Source organism: Cucurbita moschata, unplaced genomic scaffold (genome assembly GCF_002738365.1).
Source record: "Cucurbita moschata cultivar Rifu unplaced genomic scaffold, Cmos_1.0 Cmo_Scf00014, whole genome shotgun sequence".
Lineage (NCBI taxonomy): Eukaryota > Viridiplantae > Streptophyta > Magnoliopsida > Cucurbitales > Cucurbitaceae > Cucurbita > Cucurbita moschata.
This window is the reverse complement of record NW_019268530.1, coordinates 1,350,718-1,376,148: the sequence shown is the minus strand read 5'-3', so window position 1 is coordinate 1,376,148 and position 25,431 is coordinate 1,350,718. Positions and strand designations below refer to the sequence as shown.

The 25,431-nt window shown below is 36.4% G+C and overlaps 3 protein-coding genes across 3 annotated transcripts; 2 read left to right on the top strand and 1 right to left on the bottom strand.

The window, feature by feature from the left end:
* Positions 1–9,952: 9,952 nt before the first annotated feature.
* Positions 9,953–11,845, top strand: LOC111452193 (probable WRKY transcription factor 23). The gene is made up of 3 exons (XM_023092778.1): positions 9,953–10,503; positions 11,269–11,507; positions 11,588–11,845. Exons 1-3 carry the CDS (start codon positions 10,052–10,054, stop codon positions 11,788–11,790), a joined length of 894 nt encoding a protein of 297 aa, XP_022948546.1. The 5' UTR covers positions 9,953–10,051; the 3' UTR covers positions 11,791–11,845.
* Positions 11,846–13,679: 1,834 nt separating this feature from the next.
* On the bottom strand, positions 13,680–19,992 carry LOC111452192 (flowering time control protein FCA). The gene is made up of 14 exons (XM_023092777.1): positions 19,355–19,992; positions 18,745–18,815; positions 18,288–18,366; positions 17,579–17,661; positions 17,306–17,357; positions 16,970–17,034; positions 16,169–16,235; positions 15,729–15,808; positions 15,556–15,620; positions 15,187–15,237; positions 14,779–15,103; positions 14,481–14,642; positions 14,239–14,388; positions 13,680–14,083 (listed from the first exon to the last, which is right to left on the bottom strand). Exons 1-14 carry the CDS (start codon positions 19,434–19,436, stop codon positions 14,021–14,023), a joined length of 1,395 nt encoding a protein of 464 aa, XP_022948545.1. The 5' UTR covers positions 19,437–19,992; the 3' UTR covers positions 13,680–14,020.
* Positions 19,993–20,632: 640 nt separating this feature from the next.
* LOC111452191 lies at positions 20,633–24,696 on the top strand. The gene is made up of 6 exons (XM_023092776.1): positions 20,633–20,761; positions 21,557–21,887; positions 22,477–22,924; positions 23,294–23,592; positions 23,773–24,149; positions 24,374–24,696. Exons 2-5 carry the CDS (start codon positions 21,585–21,587, stop codon positions 24,121–24,123), a joined length of 1,401 nt encoding a protein of 466 aa, XP_022948544.1. The 5' UTR covers positions 20,633–20,761; positions 21,557–21,584; the 3' UTR covers positions 24,124–24,149; positions 24,374–24,696.
* Positions 24,697–25,431: the final 735 nt, after the last annotated feature.

The window sequence follows — 25,431 nt, the reverse complement described above, 5'->3', positions numbered from 1 at the left end:
TGATGTAATACCGATCGAACGCCCACGACCGGCCGACAAGGAGTTGGTCAAACGAACGAAGGTCGAGTTTGTGGATGGAGCTGAAAAATGGGAGCTTTTAGCTCGAGTTGGAGCTTGATATAATCACTCGAGAGGAGTTTCTTTGCAAATCTATGGAGTTGATTAGGGGAGAAGGAAGCTTGAACGCGAGATCTAAGGAATTGAATTTTGGGTAACGACCACGAGCAATCATAGACTGAATCGATGTCTGAAATTTGCTGAAGAAGGAAATCCATTTGAGTTTGTGTTAAGTACAACTTTTATGAAGTCAAGAGCAATCGTAGACTGAATCGAGGTGGAGAGTGCCACAAAGTTCTAGATATCGAACTCTGGTGAACTAGATCATCCTGTGAAGTTAAGAGTAATCACTAAGGAATAATAAATAGCTAATTAGATCATGCTAGAATCTCGAGATAATACTAAGGAGTTAGATGAGCTCCAACGAGCTAAATGATGAGAACCAATGAAATGAAAACGACTTTAATAGGGCTACATAATAAGAACCTACGAAATAAAAGAATGAGAATCCTGAGTTGAGTTTGGATACGTAAACTTGTAGAACCTGGAGGTTAGTTTTCGAAACCTTATGACTTAGACACAAGGTATTTAGGGAAGAGATAAGACTTATGAATGACTTAATAGGAATTACTGGCATATGAACTTACACGAGTATTTTTCTACTTATTTATATTACTTTTTATTCTTACAGATGAAACCTAAGCTCCACGAAAACTAAAGCGCACATTTGAAAGTGCTTCAAAAGGTGTCAGCAGGTGCGCGGAGCCGGAGCCTATCATGTTCGCCCACTAGACTAAGTGTTTGCCCACTTCAGAGTCTTCGCCTTTAGATAACAAAAAAAGGTGTCCGCTCCTTAGGTCGCCAAACTACGACAAGAGTTTTGCCTTTCGGCCGCGTTAGTCGCATAGGGCGACCGGACCAAGTCGAGTCAGAAAGGCTTTGATGACTCAAGGTTCATATTAGGGAAAGGAAAGTGAGGGGAAGAGGGGGCTGCCCTTGGCCTGATCATCCTATTCGCTCCAAGAGACAGGTATGATTCTGTAGTCAAAACAACTTCGTCACTTTCGTGTACTCCGCGGCTATCAGCAGACTGAATCTATTGCCCCGAGTCGAAACAAGTGTGTACAAGAATTGTGGATTATAGGAGTCGAGATAGATCCGAGTCTTGATTTTGACTTCTTGTATCATGCACGGTTCAAATCAATCAAACCCAACTCATAATTTAGCCAACTTTATTATGAGAAATTTGAACTCGAATCCATTTAGTACTTCGAAAAGGGATCGTCCAATGCCGAGACAGACAAACAACAACGTTGTTACTAACAAAATCCCTCTTTACAAATGTTCCATGTTTATGGGAAGGAAGAAGATTACAAGATGTCATTCAAAAAATAAATGTTTTTTTTTTGTAATTTCTTTATTTATTTGCATTTCCATGGTAAAATTTAATTGATTTTTTTATTAAAAAAAAAAAAGAAATGGAATAGGAAACTTAAATAAATTTGACAAATTTAAATTCTAAATTTGACTTAGATCGAGGATAAAATATATAATAACCTTGGAGGTGTAGATTTTTTAAACTTAAATCTCGAGTAAACAAATTCATGTTTGACGTGATATTTACGTTGGATGTATAATGAATTATCATTCTCTTATCTATGTTTGCCTAATAGATTTTTTAACTTTAAATATTATAATTTTTAATTTTAAAAATATATAATAAATTATTTAATGCTTAATAAATATTTAACAAAAATTTAAAAATAGTGAAAATTCTATTAAAACAAATATATTTAATTGAAAAGAGTAGTTTTTATTACAACTTAAAATATAGGTGAGCTTTATGAGTTACCAATAGAAATTAAACACGTTGATTTAATTAATATGAAGAGATTAATTAATGGTGCAAATGATAATTAGAATGGAAGGCTTGCATGTGCCTTGGCCGTCATGTCGTATTTGTTTGTTGGCCCAGTCGTCGTCATTTATATGGCAACCGATCTTCTATATATATATATTTCCTAACACGTTCTTTACTTTAGAACCACTTGATCATCTAAATATGTTGATTCTTTTTTTAAAAAATTATTTATGGCTTAATGGTCTAAACTCATGGTTATGCAGATATATACGTATCGTCGTCAACCTTACGGCTTTTAAACTACGTCTACTAGGGAGAGGTTTTCGCACCCAATTTCACAATCCACCTCTCTTGAGGCTCGACGTCCTTGTTGGCACACCGCTCTGTGTCGGGCTCTGATATCATTTATAACACCCCAAAATGTCGTTCCCTCTCCAATTGATGTGAAATCTCACAATCCACCTCTCTTGGGGGGCTTAACGTCCTGTCTCACAGATTGACTCTGATATCATTTGTAACCGTCAAAGCCCACTACTAGAATATATTATATGTTTTGGCCCGTTACGTAATATCATTTGTAACAGTCAAAGCCCACTGCTAGAATATATTATCTGTTTTGGCCCGTTACGTATCGTGGTCAGCCTCATAGTTTTAAAACGCATCTACTAGGGAGAGATTTTCACACTCTTATAAGGAATATTTCGTTCCCCTCTCCAACAAATGTAAGATCTCACATGTCACTCATGATTCGGACTAATGCAAATCTCATCAACCCATCCAAAAAGGCGAATAGGGTCATATTCTATTCTTTCTATTATGCGCATAAATGAAGTGATTCGCTAACGAAATATGAATATTAGGTTAAATCTGAAACCGATTGTACAGATGTTTACGTCGTATTAGGGTAAACCCATTCATCACCAACCAAATTAACAAATAATATTCAACAATAGATAGACACAAAACATTATTCTTCCCAAATAATCCTTACACAAAAGCATGTAGTTGAAGATCATGATCCAAAATGTCTACTAAATGTTGGCACATTCAAGGACAAGCAACCATCAAACGTCCAAGAGAAATTCAACTCCACCCCTTTACTTAAATCAACAGGTTCCCTTAATGGAAGCAAGGCCTCAATAGCTGAACCACCTAGAGTAGCTATCAATTCCCAAGCCCTCAAAAGCTTCATAGACATGAATATATTTGTAAGAACACCCATGTTTTGTATGAGCTGGATGGAAGAAAAAACGAAGCAAAACTCCAAGATTGTGATTAAAAACAATAATGTTCATTGAATTTGGAAAGGCATGGGGGGAAGAAGGAATCATCCAGCTTGCGTTTGATAACACATGCTTCATTTCTAGGGTTCTAGATTGGGTATAAAACAATCATGTGGCTGCATCACCTCCTAACATGCTCTACCAATTTTATGCAAAAGCTTTAAGCTTTAAGCTTTAAACCCAATTTTTAGGTTATAAAAACCCCATTTTTGTTGTTTTGAATCGGAGATCGAGCTATGCAAGAAAAGGGGTCGTCGAGATCGAGGTCGAAGAAGAGGGTTTGTTGTAAGAGGATCAAGAGGCTAAGGAAGATGATACCAAAGGGTGAATCTTTGGAGTTGAATGGGCTTTTTAGAGAGACAGCTGATTATATTGTGTGGTTGCAAATGAAGGTGAAGATGATGCAAGCTTTGGTTCATGTGTTGAATGGGTCTATCAATGATTGATATCGACCATTTAGATGTGTATATATTGATCTATTTTCTTCTCTTCTTTGTGTTGGTTCTTCTTGTTTTGAATGTGTTCAAATCAAATGGGAAGATTTTCTTCCACTTATGGTAAATAAACCAATATTAGATTATGTCTCGACCATCGATAATATTTTGTTTTTGTTTTTGAAACATGTCTAAAAGTTCAAATGTTTACTTAAGAAAGACGTAAACAATGACACACGAATAAAGAGATGGTACGCGAATGAACCAATACTACATCCGATTGAGAGCGTTCCTAAGGATAGAACGTAACAGCCAAAGTTCACTGTTAACAAATATTGTCTACTTTGGCCCGTTACGTATCGCTGTCAGCCTTACGATTTTCAAACGTGTCTGCTAGGAAAATGTTTCCACACCCTGATAAGGAATGGATAGAACGTAACAGCCAAAGTTCACTGTTAACAAATATTGCCCACTTTGACCCGTTACGTATCGCTGACAGCCTCACGATTTTCAAACGTGTCTGCTAGAAAAATGTTTCCACACCCTGATAAAGAATGGATAGAACGTAACAGCCAAAGTCCACTATTAACAAATATTGTCCACTTTGGCCCGTTACGTATCGTTGTCACGATTTTCAAACGTGTCTACTAGAAAAATGTTTCCACACCCTGATAAGGAATGCTTCGTTTCCCTCTCCAAATGATATGGGATCTCACATAAAATAACTAAGAAATGTTTAAATGAAATGAACGCTACTGTCTATACCAACAAGGTCACCTTCCTTTTTTATGGCTCAATCATACGATACGGGCATTTTCGTCCGAATTTAATTTAAAAAACTCATTTTGATAATGGGCCACTCAGAAGCCTCATGGGCTTAGTGGGCCGCAATTTTGAGCATCTACCATATCCAAACACCTCTAAATTGGTTAGTGGTGGCCCAAACCAACAATACCTTATACCTAACCATAACCTAACCATGGTTAACCAAGTAAAATAGTTTTTATTTTTTTATGTTTTATTTTTATATATTATAAAGTGGAGGAAAAAAATAAAATAAAATAAATATAAAATTGTACGTAGAAAAATAAAATAAAAAGTAAAATAACACGTTTGAATCATTTTAATGAAGAAAAGTTGACATAATTTTTGGTACCTAGTTTGGCATTAAAAGTTGATATGACAAGAAAAGCATATAATTTTAGGCTATACTTATCTATCTTATTCTTATCTTATATCTTTTTCGATTTGATTTAAACGTGTTACATGAGGAATCTTCTTACATTAGTGATGCTTATGATTTTATTAACGACTAAAAATTAAAATTAACATTAATAAATTATAAGTTTAATAGTCGTTGTTGATGTGCAAGAACGTAATTGACTTACACGTGTTACAACTATAAATTTGCTGATTTGAGAGATATTTGCAACACAGTGTGTGATTCCACATCGATTGGAGAGAGGAATGAGTGTTAGTAAGGACGTTGGATTCCGAAGGAGGGTCCCACATTGATTGGAGAGGGGAACGAAACATCCTTTATAAAAGTGTGGAAATCTCTTCCTAGCAGACGCGTTTTAAAAATCTTTAGGAAAAACCCGAAAGGGGAAAGCTCAAAGATGACAATATCTGCTAACGGTGAGCTTGGGCTGTTATAGAACACAGAGAAGAAAAATGGAACAAGCTTTTAGAAAAAGAGAGCTCGGTTTAGACTTATCTCACTTTAGAGTTGTAACTATCAGAGTTTTCATTTCCTTTTTAGAGGAAGACTGAAAGAGAGAGCTTTTCGAGCCCTTTGTTGAATCATTTCCGACTCGAGGAAGGGAAAAATTAGGTCGATTTCTTGGCCGCTCGAGCTTAGGTGTGGTCAGTTAATTAATGGGATTAAAAATAAAAATAATAATAATAAGAGAATAAATTAATAGAAGGAATTGGATGACACATGATGTCGGGAGGATTGATCCTATGTGTACGTAAAATTTGGGATCTTTGTCTCAATCTCATTGACTCTCCTTTAAATTTTATATGTAATCACAAACATATTGACTTCCTACCATGTGCTTTCAAAACCCTTTCTTCATTAATTAATTAATCAATCAATCAATTAACAAACACAAAGGGTTTGAATCAATGTCAAACTTCTAGAACCACTTTTACAATTAAATTTATAACCATTTAATTTACGACCTTCAAGGAAAAGTATATGTTAGAGAGAGGTTTCCACGCCCTTATAAACAATGCTTCGTTCTTCTTTTCAATCGATGTGAGATCTCACAATCCACCTCCTTGGGGCCCAACGTCCTTGCTAGCATACCGCTCGGTGTCTGGCCATGATACCATTTGTAACAGCCCAAGTCCACCGCTAGCAAATATTGTCTGTTTTAGCCCATTACGTATCGACGTCAGTTTCACGGTTTAAAAATGTGTCTGCTAGAGAGTGGTTTCCACACCCTTATAAGCAATATTTCATTCCTCTCTCCAACTGATGTGGGATCTCACAATCCACCCCCTTCGGGGTCTAGCGTCCTTGCTAGCATACCACTTGGTGTCTGGCCCTAATACCATTTGTAACAGCCCAAGTCCATTGCTAGTAAATATTGTCCGCTTTCGCTCATAACGTATCGCAATCAGTCTCACGGTTTAAAAATGTGTTTGCTAGAAAGGGGTTTCCACACCCTTGTAAGCAATGCTTCATTCCCCTCTCCAACTGATGTGGAACCTCACAATCCATTCCTTTTGGGGTCCAACGTCCTCGCTAGCATACCACTCGGTGTATGACCCTGATACTATTTGTAACAGCCCAAGTCCATTGCTAGCAAATATTGTTCGTTTTGGCCCATTACATATCGCCGTCAGTCTCACGGTTTAAAAATGTGTTTGCTAGAAAGTGGTTTCCACACTCTTATAAGCAATGTTTCATTCCTCTCTCTGACCGATGTGGAATCTCACAATCCACCCCCTTTGGGGTCCAGCGTCCTCGCTAGCATACTACTCAATTTCTGACCCTGATACCATTTGTAATAGCTTAAGTTCACCATTAGTAAATATTGTCCGTTTTAGCCCATTACGTATCACCGTCAGTCTCACGGTTTAAAAATGCTAGAGAGAAGTTTTCACACCCTTATAAATAATGATTCGTTTTCCTCTCCAACCGATATGAAATCTCACATGTAAACCCTAATACGGTCAGCTAACATAACTTACCAAATAAAAGCTAGACTAATCATCACGTGAATAGAAACCCGTGATATATTCAATATTGTGAGAATCGGGAAAATTTATGACCAACTTGAAATTAAATTTAAAAACCTAGGTACATAAACGTTTATAAAGATGAAAATATTATCAATAATCAAGGATGTTGTTGTTTATTAATTGTAAAGAGATTGTGTTATCATCCCAATAAAGTTGATTAGAGAAGATTAAAGTAATGGTTAGGTGGTGGGGTTTCATAATTATGAAATTAGAAGTGCATGGCAATTCCATAGCTTATGACCCGCCAATAATGGTGGATTCTTAACGTGATAAACATTTCCCATCACTTTCTCTTTCATTACCAACAAAAACATGTTAAATTAATCACTTCTAGACACACAAACTAGCATGTTTTTGAGGTGGCCGACATGCGTCGATCGAGGTTGATATGTGTTTAAACAGATTGATTTGGTCTGACTTGACCTCTCACATCGGTTGAAGAGAGGAACAAGATATTCTTTATAAGAGTGTGGAAACATATCTCTATCAGATGTGTTTTAAAGCTGTGAGACTAATGGCGATACGTAACGGTCTAAAACGGACAATATCGACTAGCAGTATTTGCAAGTTGATTGGGTTGATCCTGTTAGATGAACAGGATGAACAGGACTCTCCACAATAGTATGATAGCGGTGATTGGGTTGATCCGGTTAGATGAACAGGATGAACAAGACTCTCCACAATGATATGATAGCAGTATTTTCAAGTTGATTGGGTTGATCCTATTAAATGAACAGGACTCTCTCCACAATGGTATGATATTGTCCACTTTGAGCATGCTCTCACCGATGTGGACTTTCATCCAACACCTCCCCTCGAACAAAGTACGCTTCCCCTTAATCGAATCTCGACTCATGGCTCTAATACCATGTTAGATGAACACGACTCTCCACAATGGTATGATATTGTCCCCTTTGAGCATAACCTCTAATAGCTTTGCTTTGGATTTCCCCAAAACGCCTCAAACCAATGGAAATAATATTATTTGATTATAAACTCATGATCATTCCCTAAATTAATCGACGTGGGACTTTCATCCACCGATAGATCCAACCAAAAAAGATTCTACCCGCAAATCGAACCGAACCTAAATTTCTCGACTTTCTCCAAAATCAACACAATTCAAATCGAAAAATACTCCCAAACGTAACCCGAAGCAATATACGTCAAATAGTTAGATATAATCAATCACATTATCTTAAATAATTAACAATAGCCTTCCACTCATATGGTTTGATTCATATTATAATGTTTTAAAAGATTGCGAAATCTTCATTTTTATTATCAATAATGTTTATTATATGGTCGCAATATCCATCGAGGGCGTGTCACACAAGCCAACCTTAATTATTTAATATTCCCCTAACACCTTGCCTAATCTCTACCCATACACATTTTGGTCTTATATCAACCTCAAATATTATATCATTAATCATATTATATGTAAATTCACGAGACGACAAAACAAAGCCACGTCGTAATTATATATTATATTTTTATTTAACTTTCTAGAACGTACGAGTTTGACGAGCCATATCAAATAGCAAACATATAACAACAAAATCTTTTTTTGGACATCGCAGTTTTTCTCAACATGACGATCACCGTACAGTATCACGATTATAATAATTACTTTGATAAACTAAACTATGTTTAGATTGACGATCAAATTTAGACAGATTAGGTACAAAATTTCCGTGCATCCATTTTGAATCATTAGTTTTGCACATTAATTGAGCGATCGAAAAAGAAGGTGCACCTTATTGATATAGATAATAACCGTTAATTCTTTTAACCATTTCTTAACCATTAACCATCATATTTTCGGGATAACTGTATAGGCATATATAAATAGTTTGATCCAATCCGCGTTTTGATCGGTCAAATTGGGAATATATTCTATACATTACCCTTAATTGTGTTCATGCATTATGTTGAGCTATATACCCAACTTTTCAAATCAAATTAGGCTTAAAAACATTATCTTTTAATTTTTTATATGTCACGTATGTGTAAATTATGTCATATTAATGTCTACGAATATATTCATATTGATCTAATTTTTTTTATTATATAGTTTTTACATATAATTAATTATTTGTATTCTATACGTCAAATTTTACTATTTTACTACGAATAATATTATTCAGGATTACTTTTAACAGCTGGTTATATTTAATTTTAAAGCTAAATAATAATAATAAATTATCCGATGGACTTTAAAAAATATCTTTAATTTTGAAAATGTCTATTAATAATATAATAATAATTATAAAAAATAATAATAATGTAATCATATATTCTCTTTGTGGATTGCTTTTTAAGTGTGAACACAATTTGAAAGGAAAGAAAAATAGGGTTTAAAAAAGAAATGAATTAAAGGAAAAGAAAAAGAAAAATTAGAAAAAAAGGCATATTTATTTATTTATTTATCTGATGCACGTGGGAGGTTTTTACGTTCCACTTTCAGCTGCTAGGATAGCACGAGTAAGAAGTACGATAAAAACGTGTTCACATTTTGAATCTCGGCTAGTAGCTGGTCAAGTAATTCATATTTACTTTTGACCCGATCCAGATCCAAAATTCTTTCTTTATTTTAAATTATAACTTTAAAAAAAATTATTCGATTCCTGGTATAAATACTCTATTGAAATTTTAATTAAAATGGTAATTTTTATAATAATACTTCGTACATTTTTTTTAATTCCATTTTGTTAATTTTTTTACTTGAATTAAAAAAAAAAAAAGTTGAATTACAATTTATTAAATTATTAAAATTTTAAATTTTAAAAACATGTACAATAAATTCTTTATAAATTTTAAATACGCAGTTGAATTTCAATTTATAAATATAAATTTTTTTTAATACATAAAGTTTAAAAAAAATTAAATTATTACTCATTTTAAAGTTGGGTTAATTAAAAAATTAAAATAGATTTTTTTAAGTAGTTAAAAATTATTTTATGTATTAATATAAATTTTAATTTTATATTCCGTACATAAATAAATATTTTTTTTTTTAAATTGAGAGTTAAATTTATAGGTGTGATTTCCGCAGGAACCGAAGAGATTACAAATAACAGTCACTTTCTGTCTGATTTCAAGTTTTTAGAGAGAGAAGAAAAAAATCCAACAAGCAAACCGCCGCAGAAGCATCGGACATGGAGAAGAAGAAGGAAGAGATTATGAACTCCGGCGGCGGCAGCGGCGGCGGTGGTGGGTATTTGCCGTTTTCCGACAGTACGACAGGCGGCAGTTTATTTGATTTTTGTGATGGTGAAAAATTGTCTGTTGGGTTCATGGAGCTGCTTGGTGTTAAAAATGGTGAATTTAAGGATTATTGTTCGGAGGTTGTGAACCCTCCGGATACCCCTAATTCCTCCTCCATCTCCTCCCCCTCTACCGACGCGGCCGATCACGAGGCCGACGGTGAAAATCCTCAACAACAACACAAGCCATGTAATAATCCTTTGAAGGTGAAGAGGAAGAAGCAAAAGAGAGAGAAGGGGCAAAGATTTGCTTTCATGACGAAGAGTGAGGTCGATCATCTCGAAGATGGGTATCGATGGAGGAAGTACGGCCAAAAAGCTGTCAAAAACAGCCCTTTTCCTAGGTATCTATTTTACTCGTCTCGATTCATTGTGTTAATTGTGAGATTACACGTCGATTGGAGAGAAGAATGAAACATTCATTCTTTATAAAGGTGTGAAAACCTCTCCCTAAAAACTTTGAGGGTAAGCTCGAAAGAAAGTCCAAATAGGACAATATGTGCTAGTGGTGGGCTTGGGTTGTTACAAATGGTATTAGAGCTAGATACCGAGCGGATGTGCCAACAAGAAGGCTGAGTCCTGAAAACGGTGGACACGAGGCGGTGTGCCAGCAAGGACGTTGGGCCCCGAGGGGTGGATTGTGTGATCCCACATCGATTAGAGAGGAGAACGAAACATTTTTTATAAAGGGTGTGGATACTTCTCCCTACTAGACGAGATTTAAAAATCTTGAGAAAACCCGAAATAGAAGGGTGGACACGAGGGGGTGTGCGAGTAAGGATGCTGGCCCGAAGGGGGTGGATTGTGGGATCATACATCATTGGGGAGGAGAAAGAAACTTTCTTTATAAGGGTGTGGAAACCTCTCCCTAGTAGACGCGTTTTAAAAATCTTGAGAGGAAGCCCGAAATGGAAGGGTGGATACGAGGCGGTGTGCCAATACGGACGCTGGGTCTTGAAGTGGGTGAATTGTGAGATCCCACATTGATGGAGAGGAGAACGAAACATTCTTTATAAGTGTGTGTGGAAACTTCTCGGACAATATGTATTAGCTATGGGCTTATGTTATTACTTTAATAATAATAATTTTCTGGTGCTCTTTCTTTTTAGGAGCTATTATCGATGCACCAATGCATCTTGTAACGTAAAGAAGAGAGTTGAACGATCTTTTGTTGATCCAACTGTCGTGGTCACCACCTACGAAGGCCAACACACTCACCCAAGTCCGATTCTCACTCGGTCCGCCTTAGCCATCGCCACTCCGCCTCCGCCTTCCATTGACATGTTGGGAGGAGGGTGTGTCGGTGTTGCACCCATACCATGGCTCAAAGCTAGCAACAACACTCATGGTTAGTTCGCTTCCTTTTATGATCTCGATTCACGAAATTCAAAATAATTTCTAATACTTTCATTATTCCAAACATTTCAGCAATATCTCATCAATACATACAAAACTCGACCTTCTTCACTCCCCAACATTCGACCGTTGATTACAACCGCAGCCTCATCGGAGCAGCGAACGTTGCCGGGCTTCTTCAGGACAAAAGATTGTGCAACCCAAACCCTGCTTTTCTTGCCGACCATGGGCTGCTTCAAGATGTTGTTCCTCCTCACATGCTCAAACAGGAGTAAAAAAAATAAACTTTACAATACGTTTAGACATAGATATCTATATATCTATATATATATATATATATATTAGCCTAAGTTTAAAAATACAGATTTTAGTTTTATTTTTATTAGCCCACAACTGACCATTAATGATAATGAAGTTAAATTTTAGTTAAATTAAAAACTTGATCGATACGCTCTATGGTTTGAAGAAAGTTCGAATTTTTATTGATAAAACTTCATAAATAGTTTGATCTCGATCTTTATAGAAACCCCATTTGGGTTTTCTTCTACAAATCATGATTTAACTGCGTTATTAATCGTATGGTTCTTTTTTTCTTAGATTAACAACACAGTGAGGTAAATATCTGTCTGTCATTTTGATGTATGTTTTAATGATATCTTGTTGGAGTAAAAGTTTAAATTTTTAACTTTTTGTTCACGGACATATATATCTACTTCATGTAACACGCTAAAGTTTAAAGATGGCGTTAAAAATCTAAGAAAGAAATGATTTTTATTTTGAAAAATATGAAAAGGGGTTGGGAATTAATGGATAATGAATACATCAAATGGATTGATATAGGGTTGTCAATATTAATGCCTTAGTTTACAAGCATTGCAACATCCTATTTTTTTGTGGGTTTGGTTCATTGAATGATGGGGACATGAGAATATGCAACAATAATGGTGTTTCACACAGGTTTGGATCAACGTCAATCGTCGATATTTAAACAGGGTATAAGCTCGTAAAATGGTTTACTATAAACTTTGTTTGTATTTGGACTTTGTTAGGACTTGAGGGTTTATAGGTCGGGTGTGAGAGAGCAGGCGTATAGAGAATGACATGAACATCTAGTTTTTTTGTCCGCTCTATTATCGTCGGGTTCCCGAAAGGTGAAGACTTCGAGATTAGGTACATCTCCATGCATGAAATGGGAATATTCTTTTTACTTTTCTTTGTTGCACTGCAAATCAATAATCCATAAAATTAGCCTGAAATGGAGGGGCCGAAAGAAAGTTCAAAAGTCACCTACCACACCCTACATTTTTAATTTTTTTTTTTTTTTTTTTTGAGAAGGGATCCTTGATTATGACCTCAAGGTGCGTTCTTATGTTTAAAATATTGGATCGCGTATTTAAATTCTTTTTGACGGCTAGAAATTATAATATATTGTCGATAAATGATGTGTTGTGAGGTAAGAACGGTAGAGGAACTAGATTTTAAAGAAGATATCATACAAAGATGTAACCTGATATGAGCGTATAGATTTGGTTAGTAATAACGTTCAAAAAATTTTAACTAACTTATCGATAAACATGATGTTGAATATTTGTCAAACTAAACCCGTAGAGAAACACATCAAAACAAGTGCAATATTCTTTGTTTTGTTAAAAAATATTATATTATAGATAAGAAATTCGAGTCTTCATTTTGAACAATGTTGATGTGAGATCCCGCATCGATTGAAGAGAGAAACGAAACATTTTTTGTTCTTAGCAGACACGTTTTAAAAACCTTGAGGGGAAGCCTAGCGGTGAACTTAGACTGTTACAAATGGTATTAAAGCTAGACACTGCAAAATGTTCTAGCGAGGAAGCTGGGCTTCAAGGGGTAAATTGCAAGATCTCACAAGTCAATTTGAGAGGGTGCAAAACATTACTTATAGGGTGTGAAAATCTCTTCCTGATAGACCATCTTAAAAACCTTGAAGGCAAAGTCAGAAGAGAAAGTCCAAAGGGAACAATATCTACTAACGATTGGTTTAGATTATTATAGTTGAAAACACTCGTAAATAAACACACGATTAGGATTGGACGCAAGTATAGTTCAGAATGTCCTTCAATTTCATATATGTTCATAATATGAGGAGATTAGGGATCAACACGTACTGAATGGATAAAAAGAGTAAGAACAAAAGGTTCTAAAGTATTAATATCACATTAATTACCGTTTAGAGAAGCAACTCGACAGAAGTGGCATGCAAGCTTAGCCCATCTCCTTCATACATATACTATACCAAGTGTTTGCAGGAACATTGAGATTGCCAATAGACTATATAGTACATCAGCTTTACACGAGCATTACAAAATCATCGTGTACTCGCTAGTCGAGCAGCTAACGTGTAGTCTTTGTTACCATCCTAATTCACATTGTAATGACTAGGCATCAAAAGGATCAACGTTAGTTGCTAACAGGATAAACTACTAAATATCTTAAATAACCTTCCTAATAACTTAAACAGCATTGTTAAACACAGGCTGGACTAACAACAGGACTTGCTTTTGATTGAAGTCGCATACAATCCAACTCCTGCAGAAGAATTTGAGCATATTAAGGAATTAGTGAGAACCGAAACCCGGAACTTGAAATCACAAGCTGTATCTATGGCCTAACAAAATATAGAAGATAATGAATGCATGAACTGTACGTATTCGTGTATAGATATATTGTGTATGAATACTAACTCGTACAGCTGCGGAAGTTTGGACGTTGGGTTTGAAGAGATTTGGCTGAGGAAGCCCCTCTGGAGAAGAGAGACCTGCATGGTTTGGTTTTTGAAGCTTTTCCTGCTTTGATTGTTGCTCAAAAGTGGCAAACTCCTCTGGCTTCTCCCACTAAGGACCAATTTTCAAAGGTTTATATCATATATTGTACCATAAAAGATGGGGGAACTGTGGCAAAAGAGCTGGCTGAATATAAAGCTTACCAAACTTTCACAGGTGACACAGTTATAATAGTATTTGAAACCGTCCGGGCAGGTGTGTTCGCTCCAATCGCACTCCAGAGGACCCTCTACCTGAGAACTTGGATGTGTCATAGGCGAGTTGGGAGTACCGGTAAAGGTTTGAACACTGCGTGCTGGAGGACCCTGCACGAAAACATAAAAGAAAATACACGCATCTGTTACCAAGACAAACCGACATTAAAGGACCTCTTTAGTAATTGCCCGCACAGTAAACAACTCTTAGGAGAATACTATAATTCAGATCACTTTCATAATGAACCTGTAAATTCTGCTGCTGCTGATGTGAATCTTGCCTGGGCTGTTGACTATGCACCTGATTCGGCATCTTAGAAAAATCAGTCTGTGTAGGAGGCTGACAAACTTGCTGTGTCGGTCTCATCGGTCGTGATGGCATTTGAGCAAAAGATGATGAGGGTTCTTGTATTTGAGGGGGTGGCTTCTGTATGCTATTAGGAGCGAAAGGGGCATGGGATACCACTTGGGAAGCACTCTTTGGTGGCCCTAAACTTGCAGAGTTTTGTTGTCCGGGATATGGGTTATTAGGAAAACATCCTCCAGCAGGAGGGCCAAGAGGAAGCTCTGGTCTAGAAAAGGTTAAACCAATAAGAAAACAATTTGTTTTTATAAAATTAGTAAACTTAAAGGAAGCAATAAACACACAATGTACCTAAATGGGTGTGGATGATGACCAAATTTCGGGCTGCCTGACATGTTGCTTCTGTGCAGAAAGAGAGAGGTTCAACGATTGAAATTGACACGACCAATAAGAAAATAAGCATAACAGATGAAGCGGGCACGAATTGGCTCCCGTATTTCCTTGCTTCCTCTCTCACACACACACACATTATTTGTACTCTCGTGGGCCTCGAAAGATTTAAAGAACGTTATTCGGTGGTGCAAGAAGCAAGACTATGGTACAGCAACTAGAAGTGTTGATTATTATCATAGTTACGACAGATGAGAAATCAGCAACACGAGACTATTCTTCATATCGATAATAGATTTAAGAAAAGAGTAATGTATAAGGAGGCCGAACCTTTGTTCACCAATCCTGGGTTTCTTAGGTTCTGCAAGACGAACAATCAACGGCTGATCACAACCCTGGTGACAAAGAAACAAGAAATCAATGTTACGCTTAGAAGAGTAATGTACACATAAAATGCCTGATCGTGCGCTCAGACTGTAGATGGGTATATAGACAAGTCGTACTCTCATCGTATATTTTCCGTTCAATGCTTCGATTGCTGCCATTGCCATATCTCTACGAGCGTACTTAACGAAGGCACATCCTTCAGAAAGCATGAGTGCGAAATCAGAAGCATAAATTGAGAGACTGACCCAAAATTAAAGTTAATCTAGCAATCGAGTAAAAAAAGTGGCTTGATCCATAGAACATTGATATCAGATGATGAAAATAATTTGTCGAGTCCAACTTATTTTACTCTACCATGATCTGCTCAAAATTTCATATTGTACAAGTTTCATGACACATGTAAGAAAGAAATTATGCAGTAAATTGGAAACTATAGCTTTTTAAGATATAATCTCAGATAAGAACAATGAACAATTTAAAAATCCTCCTCAATAAATTTAATAGAAGGATCACATGATTTCTTAGTTATATCGCCCAAGCGGATAATTTTACGCACCTCGGCTTTGCTTCAGCTCATCACGCATGATATAAATATCCTCAACAAAACCATAAGGTGAGAATACCTGGCGGTGAAACGTTCACAAAAGATTCTTAATTGAATAAATGACAGATAAACAAATAACATAAATCAAAATAATCAACTTTTTAGCCTCATTTATTTGGTGATTTCCTCAAACTATCATCCATAAGCTTTATGGCACTGGAGAATATGCACTCAAATAATATGCAAGACATCCTCAGAGTCCACACAATAGCCAAAACCTAAATAAAATCCATACTGGGAGAGGATGATGAGGAGATATTCAATGTAATTGTGTGGGTCTGGACAAGTTCATGAAAACCTAAGGAATGTCAGACTAATCTTGAAGCACCACTAGTGGCCATCAACAAAAACCCCAATTATTTATTATCTTAAGCAACCACCATGATCTGAGCTCAAGAACCAGAAAAACATCTAATCTTACAGCTTATGCAACCATGGGGATATCACCGTCAGCCTAACGATTTTAAAACGTGTCTATTAGAGAGAGGTTTCCACACTTCTATAGAAAATGAAGTTGCCTAATTATTCTCGAGTTACCCTAAAAAAATCATACAAAATTAATTTTAAAAAAATTCAATCATCTTTCCAGTAATGTAGTTAACAAAAAGTTTATGGTGGGGACTCTTTCAGTGACTTTAACCTAGGAATAAAAAGAATTGTTAAGTATTAAAATTGAAACCTCAGAACCAAAAGAGCAATGCTTCTTTTAAGAAAATAACTCAACGTTGTATGAACGCGAAGAATATGGCTTACCTCCTCAATTTCCCTTTTTGTAGTATTTTTATTCAAGCTACCAACATACAATTTTTCAAGTACTCCTACATAAAACATAAAAATAAAAAATTTGAAAAGAGCATAGAGATAAGATAATTGATCAAGGAGTTCACGCTTACGGGAAATAATCAGAATGATATTCACCATGGCCGTGCAAAGATCAAAACATAGCATGCAAGAACGAATTACAAAACACTGCTCAACTACTGTTTTGCAAAGTGAAATAGCCTTGCTAAGATGCAAATAATACAGCATAGATAGAGGAAAAATACGTCCTAGCGATGCGACATGAGGTCAGAAATGCTAGAAACTTACCAAGGCGCTCCTTTTCACCATCGGCATATTTCACATTGATAGGAGTCATTTCCTATTACAAAAAGAATAATAAGAAACGACATAATATTTTTTCTATAAGAGAGAGAGAACAAACGGCCATTATGACTCGAATTGCCTAAATATTACCAGAAACAGCAGAAACGACTCAGTAATCATTTACCGATTTATGTTGATAGGAAATGAACTTTCAAAATAAGAGCAAGTGCTTCATTTAATATGTTCATCTATAATAGACAATAGCTAATAACTCACTCCAGGAAAAGTATACTGATTGTCCAAAGCTCTGATTGCCCTGTCTGCTTCAATGGAGGTAGCGTATTTCACAAAACAACTACCTGAAGTGAAAATCATAGACCTGCTTTAATACCATTATTCTATTCTCATAACCTCAAATGACTGACAGCATTAAGCCAGATTCAGTAATCAGAATCCGTTCGGTTCTTAACCATAAAAGATAATCCAATATAAATGTATATATCGAAGCTGTAAGCAACTGAGACTGGAGAAGAAATTTAAAAATGACATTTCATTCACTGAGCTTCAATTAAAGATGATAACCATAAAGGAAGCACGACAAAATCAACTTAAAGGAACATAGCCATAAAAAAGTAAATAGATAAAACAGGTAGATATTTGTGTTAATTGTATGGAAGAATTAAGAACTGTTTCGAAGAAATCGAGAAGGAATAAAATGACAGTAATCCAATAAATAAGAGTTCGCTTTTGCAAGGGGATGCTTCACTATGGAATCAACTCGAAGTACTTGTCAGCATATATTATGTTCTCCAAAGTGCCTTGCTTCCCCGTTTCCAAATGACAAGGTACTGTCACCACACTCAATTTTCACTCCCTAGTACTACTACGAATGTATAAAGATCAAAAGTGAGCATATTGATGCTCTAGTCAACCCATTAACCAGCAGAACAATAAAATGGAATGGGATGTAAAACGGAGAGAATACCTTGTTGTTGGCCAGTTAACTTATCCCTTAATATTACAATCTCGAGAATCTCTCCGTGAACATCAAACAAGGGACGAATCTGAAACCAAAGATTTAAATATTTAAAACGAAGAAGGATACCAGGGGAAAAAAGTCGATATTAAATTTTTTTATGGAAGAATTTTCCTGTTAGTACTTCAGAATGATTTGAATAACTTTACAAAAACATTCCAACCATTTTTAATTGCATACAACCTTCTTGAGGAGTGAAATAAACGTCCCCAAGAGTCCCAAAAGTAAGAAAATGAAGATAACATACAAACCCCAACACGAAAATATTAAGAAAACTTAAAAAGAACCGAAAAGATGGAACCACAATCCATGACAGGATAATAAGACCATAAATTTTCCTTCATAAGAAGAAACCTTTCGGCTAGAACGTTAAATGAATTGGAAAACCATGGAAATTGAAACTTACAGCTTCTTCGGTTCCTGTTCGGGGAACTTGTGCAACATACAATTTCGCAGTACCACCAGCCTCAGCATGATCTTGAAAGAAAAATAACCATCTCAAAGACATTCATTATGGAGTAACAAATTGATTACTCAAAATAAAAGCAATATCAGAAAGCCATTGAACTAAAAAGCTTCCCCTGCACCTCAAGTTAGACACTCAAAACAGTATTCTGATGCTCCTAGCGTATATCTCCACTTAATTGCAAAATACTCTTGGACTTCTTGTACAAAAGTTCAAAAATACTTTTTCCTAACGCGTTCATACAGAACCAAGGGATAATCATTGGGAAAGGAAGCGTGCAGAACTAGTAGATTCAGGTAAAAGAAACAGTTTTTGATGAATTAAGGGTACCCGGGATGAACTTCTAAATTGGAAAAGACCCAACAAAGAACAAACATTAAGTCTCACTTTTTACAGTCTAAGAGAGGAATTTTTAAGTTCAATTCACAATCCAGCAGGGAATTATAAGCTGGACTATGAGAAGTAATTAGCTCAATTAGGTTTACATGTTCACATTGTAGTATCAGTTTAGCTATTTCCTGTATTTTATGACTCATCAAACATAAATTACCTGCAGGAACTGTTCTGATGGGCTGGTTTCTAGGCCGTTTACGCCCCAAATTCGCATTTTGATTCCCATAATTCGGCCTCATACCGCCGTTTCCGAACACCTCATGGGTCCCGCCGTTAAAGAGTGGCGGGGGACGGTAGTCCGGCGGAGGATTATGGAACTCTGGATGGTTCCAGTTATTACGCTGGTGCTGATACGGCTGCTGGTGCTGGTACGGCTGCTGGTGCTGGTGCGGCGGCGGGGGCGGGGGCGGAGGCTGGTGCTGGTGCTGGAACGGCGGCTGGTGTTGCGGAGGCGGCGGAGGCGGCGGCGCTGGCGGACGGTGTGGGTACTGTGGCGGGTAATTGGGCTCGCCAAAAGGAGGCCCGGGATGGTGATTGGGGTATTGAACATAGGGATCAAACTGGTGGTTGAAATTGGGGCGGTGGTCGTCGGATGGCCACGGCGGCGCCGAAGAAGTTGGGCGATGTCTCTCCAGTTTCGAAGAATTGGAATCGAAACAACGTAAAATTACTCGAGGCCTGAGGATGGACAAGCGATGCAGAATCGAAGACGAAGACGAAGACGAAGAGCGCGCGAGATGAAAGAGAGATGACCACGGAAACTTCGGTGCGAGTTTCCGCACTGGATCATCTCCAAAAAAAAAAAAAAATTAATTAATTTTCAAAAAAAAAAAAACAAAATCAATCTTAAATATTTTTCAAATAAAAAATTTTAAATTACATTTTTAGTATCTATAACTATATTCGTATATTTTTAAAAGTAAATTTCAATTTTATATTTAAACCCTCCAAAAATTTTAATTTTTATGTTTAATAAAAATAAATAAAAAAATTTAGAAAAATTAAAAAATGAATCGAATATTGTCATTTGGTTCACCCTCCTGTCACGTGAATCCTGTCACCAATTTAATTAACTAAAAATTTTGAATTGATTCAAAAGATTTTTCTAATACAAGTTACCAATTGTAATCATAATTAAGTTCCCTAACCTAATTTTGTCACACGAATGCTGTCATCAACTTAATCAACTAAATTTTTTTAACGGTTTCAAAAGATTTTCCTAACCTAACTCGTATTGATTTGGGTCACTACATGGACCCATGAATTGGGTTGTCTGACCTAGGAACACGTATTAATTCACCACGTGGACTCATGAATTGGGTTGTCTGACCTTGAACTGAACCGATTCAGAATATTTTTTTTAAGTAATTACACATTTTATGAGGGAGGAGTGAAAGGTAAATACTCGAAATGATAGGAGCATATAAGTAATTTAGCAATACCTATCAAACCCTATCGGAGTCTCTGGTTTATTTCGCGGCAGTTGGAGCCATAAAAACGGACCACTTCCCTCCCTTCCGGTGGCAGCCTCCGCCTCCGGCAGTTTCTTCTCTCCGACGACAAGGTATTTTTCGTTTCTCCTCGTGGATTTCGTCTTGTACTTCGTTCCTTCCTCTCCCATCAGGTCTCGTGGTGTATTGCTTTCTTTCGCTTTTCTCCTCTCCGTTTTTTCTTTCCTTCTTCTAATTTCCGTTCGTCCTTCACGTTTTACTTGAATTCTTTGTTGCTGTCAGTAATAATCTCTCTCTCCATTTGTCTGTTCTTCTTTTTTTTTTTTTTCTTTCCGATCTTTATTTCTCTTGGGGAGAAAAAAAAAACCTTCTATTCGTCCCCGCTCTGTAATTTGTACGATTTAGTTTTGCTTCAATATCTTTCAGTTCACGATTCACAGTAGCTCACTATCGCTTAATGTGTTAATATGCTTCGCATTACGTCTCTGTTTTGATTTTATTTACTAATGTAAGTGTGCGTTCTTTTTTTACTCCGGCGACGATAAGTACCACGCACGCTCTCTCCTTCTGGCGGCGGAAGGGAGTTGTGGCGTTGGAATGTGGATTGTGATTGGAAATGAAAACATTTCCCGAGTAATTGTTCTTAGGAGTTAATTGGTGCCTTATATCTGAACCCAAATGTTTGAATTTTAGGATATGGATAACTGCATAATGGGATAGCTAGTGAGTTTTTCTTTTCCTGGTTGCTTCCCTATCTCCAGAAATTTTCTGTTTATTTTGTTTTTTCTTTTTTCAATTCAAGGGGCTTTTAGTCTGAATTGGGCATTTTTCTCGCTTTTAGGTATGCCTAATTTGCCAGTTGCCAATTTTCAGGACATTGATTAGTGTGGTTTATTGTACATATGCAGGAGCTCAACTGAATTTGATCTTCTTGCGATGGCGAATTCACCAGATGTGGATGCAGATGATGAATTTAGTGAACTCTACAAGGAGTACACTGGCCCTCCACGATCAACCGCTGTTATAGTACAAGATAAGACAAATACAAATAAAAGGTCTCATGCAGGTTTTGATGAGAAGGATGAACCTCGTGATCCCAATGCTGTGCCAACTGATTTTACCAGCCGAGAAGCCAAGGTTTGGGAAGCCAAGTCAAAAGCTACAGAGAGGAATTGGAAGAAGAGAAAAGAGGAAGAAATGGTCTGCAAAATATGTGGAGAATCAGGTCATTTTACTCAGGTATTGTTACTACTATAAACGTTTTATCGATCTTGTTAAGTTATTGCACATAGATTTTTCACAACATATGAGTTATATTTTATGGTCTCACTTGTATTAGGCAGTCTTTGTACTATTTGGACACATTTAAAACTTTAGGGGTTCATTAGACACGTTTAGAAGTTTATCAACTAAATTTGTAATTCAACATATAGATATATATATATATATATATATATATATATACACACACACACATATAAATGAGAGAATATCTAAGTAATAGGGAGCAAGCTAGAAAGAACAATTGAGCAGAGAGTACATACAATAAAACCTCCACAAGCATTGCCTAGTAATTGAAAGTTTTCTCTCAATCTCGCACTCACGGGTCATTTGTGTGGATGCTTGCATGCAAGGGGAGAGAGACTGAGAATATTTGATGCTTTATGATTTGTTTCATCGAAAGATAGTTTTCATACAAGAAGTAGACCTTCTGAAACTAATTTATTTCCTTTAAATTCATATCCCTGTTTTTACGTGACGGTAGAATTCAAGCGGGTTATCATTATTTTAACAGATGCTACTTCTTGCAATTTTTGTGTATTCATAGGGATGCCCATCTACCTTGGGATCAAATCGTAAAGCTCAAGATTTTTTTGAAAGGGTACCAGCCAGGGATAAACATGTGAGAGCACTTTTCACTGATAGGGTAGTACAGAAAATTGAAAAGGATATTGGTTGTAAGATCAAGATGGATGAGAAATTCATCATTGTTAGTGGCAAGGATAGGCTAATTCTGGTAAAGGGAGTAGATGCTGTGCACAAGATGATTAAGGAGGAAGGTGATCAGAAGGGTTTTTCTAGTTCTCATATGAGTAGATCCAGGTCACCTGAGCGAAGCCCAGTTGGCTCAAGATCACAACGTTCTGACATCCGTAGATCACATTCTGGTCCTACAAATGCATCACAACTTCAACCTAGGTTTAGCAGACAGGAGAAGGCTGTTGAAAACCGCATTCGTGATGATCTGCAGAAATATCCAAGGGGCTCGGTTCAAGGTAGGAAAAGCATAGGATATGTTAACGGCATCAATAGAAAGCTGGTAATTCTATGTTGTAGCTTGTAGCAATCTTTGTTTTCTCCATCTCTTTGCCTTCTTAATAATGTTATTTGTTGCCTATATTTGTTTGCTGTACAAGGTAAGTTCTTCTGTTCAAGCTTATATATGCGACCCTGAAGTAATTTTCAGGGATAGGATCTGAATTGATCAGATTATCTTCAAAACAAAACGATTTTATGAATGGGCATCTGGGTTGTTTTTCCTCCTATGGTTTCGTCATTTGATTATATGATGATCACCTTGAATTATACAACAACACATTCTAGCATTTGTCTATTTTTAACATTGCTCTTCATTTATCGTGAAGCTTATAGCAACGACAGAGTTAGAGGTCGTTCAAGCCACTCAAAATCTCCTGCTCATCCACCTTATTCTGGCAGCTCATTCAGTTCATATGATAGTTATCAGAACAAAAGTGCATATGGTAGAATGGAAGGATGGGATAGTGAGAGAAGAGGATCTGATTTGCAAACTAGTCGTCAGTTCAAGTATCCAGCTTTTCCCCAGTCTCTTGAAGAATTGGAGATGGAGTATAAAAGAGAAGCAACTGAACTTGGAAAGATTCGTGATAAAGAAGAAGACGATGAGAACTATAAACACCGTGAGGTATGGATCTCCTATCATTGCAATCATACATCGAATGGCACCTGGTGTATATTCCTATTTTTCCATGTTGCCATTTTCTCTCTTTGGATATCATTTTGGATCTCTTTACACGACTCAAATTTGTACTCTTCGTTATTTTAATTTAAAGTTTGTGCTTTCCACTTATGGTTCTATTAAAAGACTATAAGGGAGATGAGAGAGAACTACACGAAGAAATTGGCTCATTTGAGGGGAACACATGCAAAACAATGGGATGAGTTTCACCAACTTGATGCCCAGAGGCGTCAGCAACAAGTGCACCAGCACATGGCCGCTTCAGGTTTTGCTGGTTATAAGCAGCATAACTATTCTGAGTATGAAGGTGGCTCAGTCAATTCCCATTATGAAGGGGCTACTAATTTAGCGGCCCTTGATTCAAGAAGCAAGTATCCAAATCATATGGAGAATTATCCTTCAAGGCCTCATGGTAGTTTTGGGGAGTTTCAACATCCGAGGCGTGACGATTACGGAAACGCTTACAAACGATACTAATTTGTTAACCCCCTGGAAGTAAGTTGGTAAGTAGTCTAACTCTTCAGCCAAATTAAAAAGGATTTTAGTTATCTTCATCTTTTTCGGGTTGTTGGCGGTATGATTGGTAGTAGTACATAATCTCCATGATGCCCAATTTGATATTACTCCATAGCATGCCTGGACTAGAGACACCATGTCCATTAGAAGGTTATTTTGGATTTACAGGAAATGGCCAGCATTAGCTTTAATTTCATTCCAAAATTTTCAGGATTCAGATCCATCTTGGGTAGGCCTAATGCATGGAGGAACGCCTAATCAAAGGTAAATATGTTGGTATCATACGGTCTTGGACTGAGTTGATAACAATGGTCTCTCTGATTCATTGTAGCCTACTTCCCGTTTTTATCGTTACGTTTGATAGTTCGACTGGTTCGATACTTGTTGTAAAGAGCGGCATGGGATCTCGTCTTAGATTTTTTATTATTCAGATGAAGTTCTCATGAACGGTTGAGATTTTGAATTAGTTATGAATTGGTTCCTTGGAGAACTCTTCTTTCTGCTGTTTTCCTTCACTAATTGTTGGGCAGCCAACAGCATGACTGACTGAATTCAACCACTATTTCATACCATATGGAAGCTTAGGATAGTGTTTACTGGTTATTACGCTTATGAACCTCGAGACTATCCAGACTTCGAAGCTTCGAGTAGTTTTCTGGTCTAGATATTTATAAATCGGTTATTACGGTAATTTCTAGATGTGGAAGTTGGTTATGTTTAAATTGATAATATCTATCATACACAAAGAACGAAAGTTGAGAATCCCCTATACATATAATGTGTTATTTTTTAATGTGACATGGTTACAACATATTATAATAATAATAATAATTAAAAAATTAATTGTTGAATCATATTCAAATTTAGTCGCTTAGTCCTTTTTTTTTTTTTTTTTGTTTATTCCTATTTGACCCTTTTAATTTTTAAGTTTGTATTTAACACATTTATAAACTTTAACAAATTATTTAAAATTTAAAGATTATTGGCTAAAAATATTGTGTTCTTAATTGAATTTGTTGTAGTTGGAATTGGAAATGGCGAGATGAACTAGTTTTAGAAATGACAATTGCCTATTTAAGCGCCGCACCTCACGTTTTCAGATCTGAAATTTCTCTCCATTTCGATTTTGTCCCAAATTTCTCTCGTCTTTTCAAATCTCACGATCTGGATTCTCTCTCTTTCTTCCCCTCTCACCATTTTTGTTCTTCAAATCATTCATATCCTCGGTTTTTTTTTTTTTTTTTTTTTTTTTTTTTTTTTTTTTTTCCC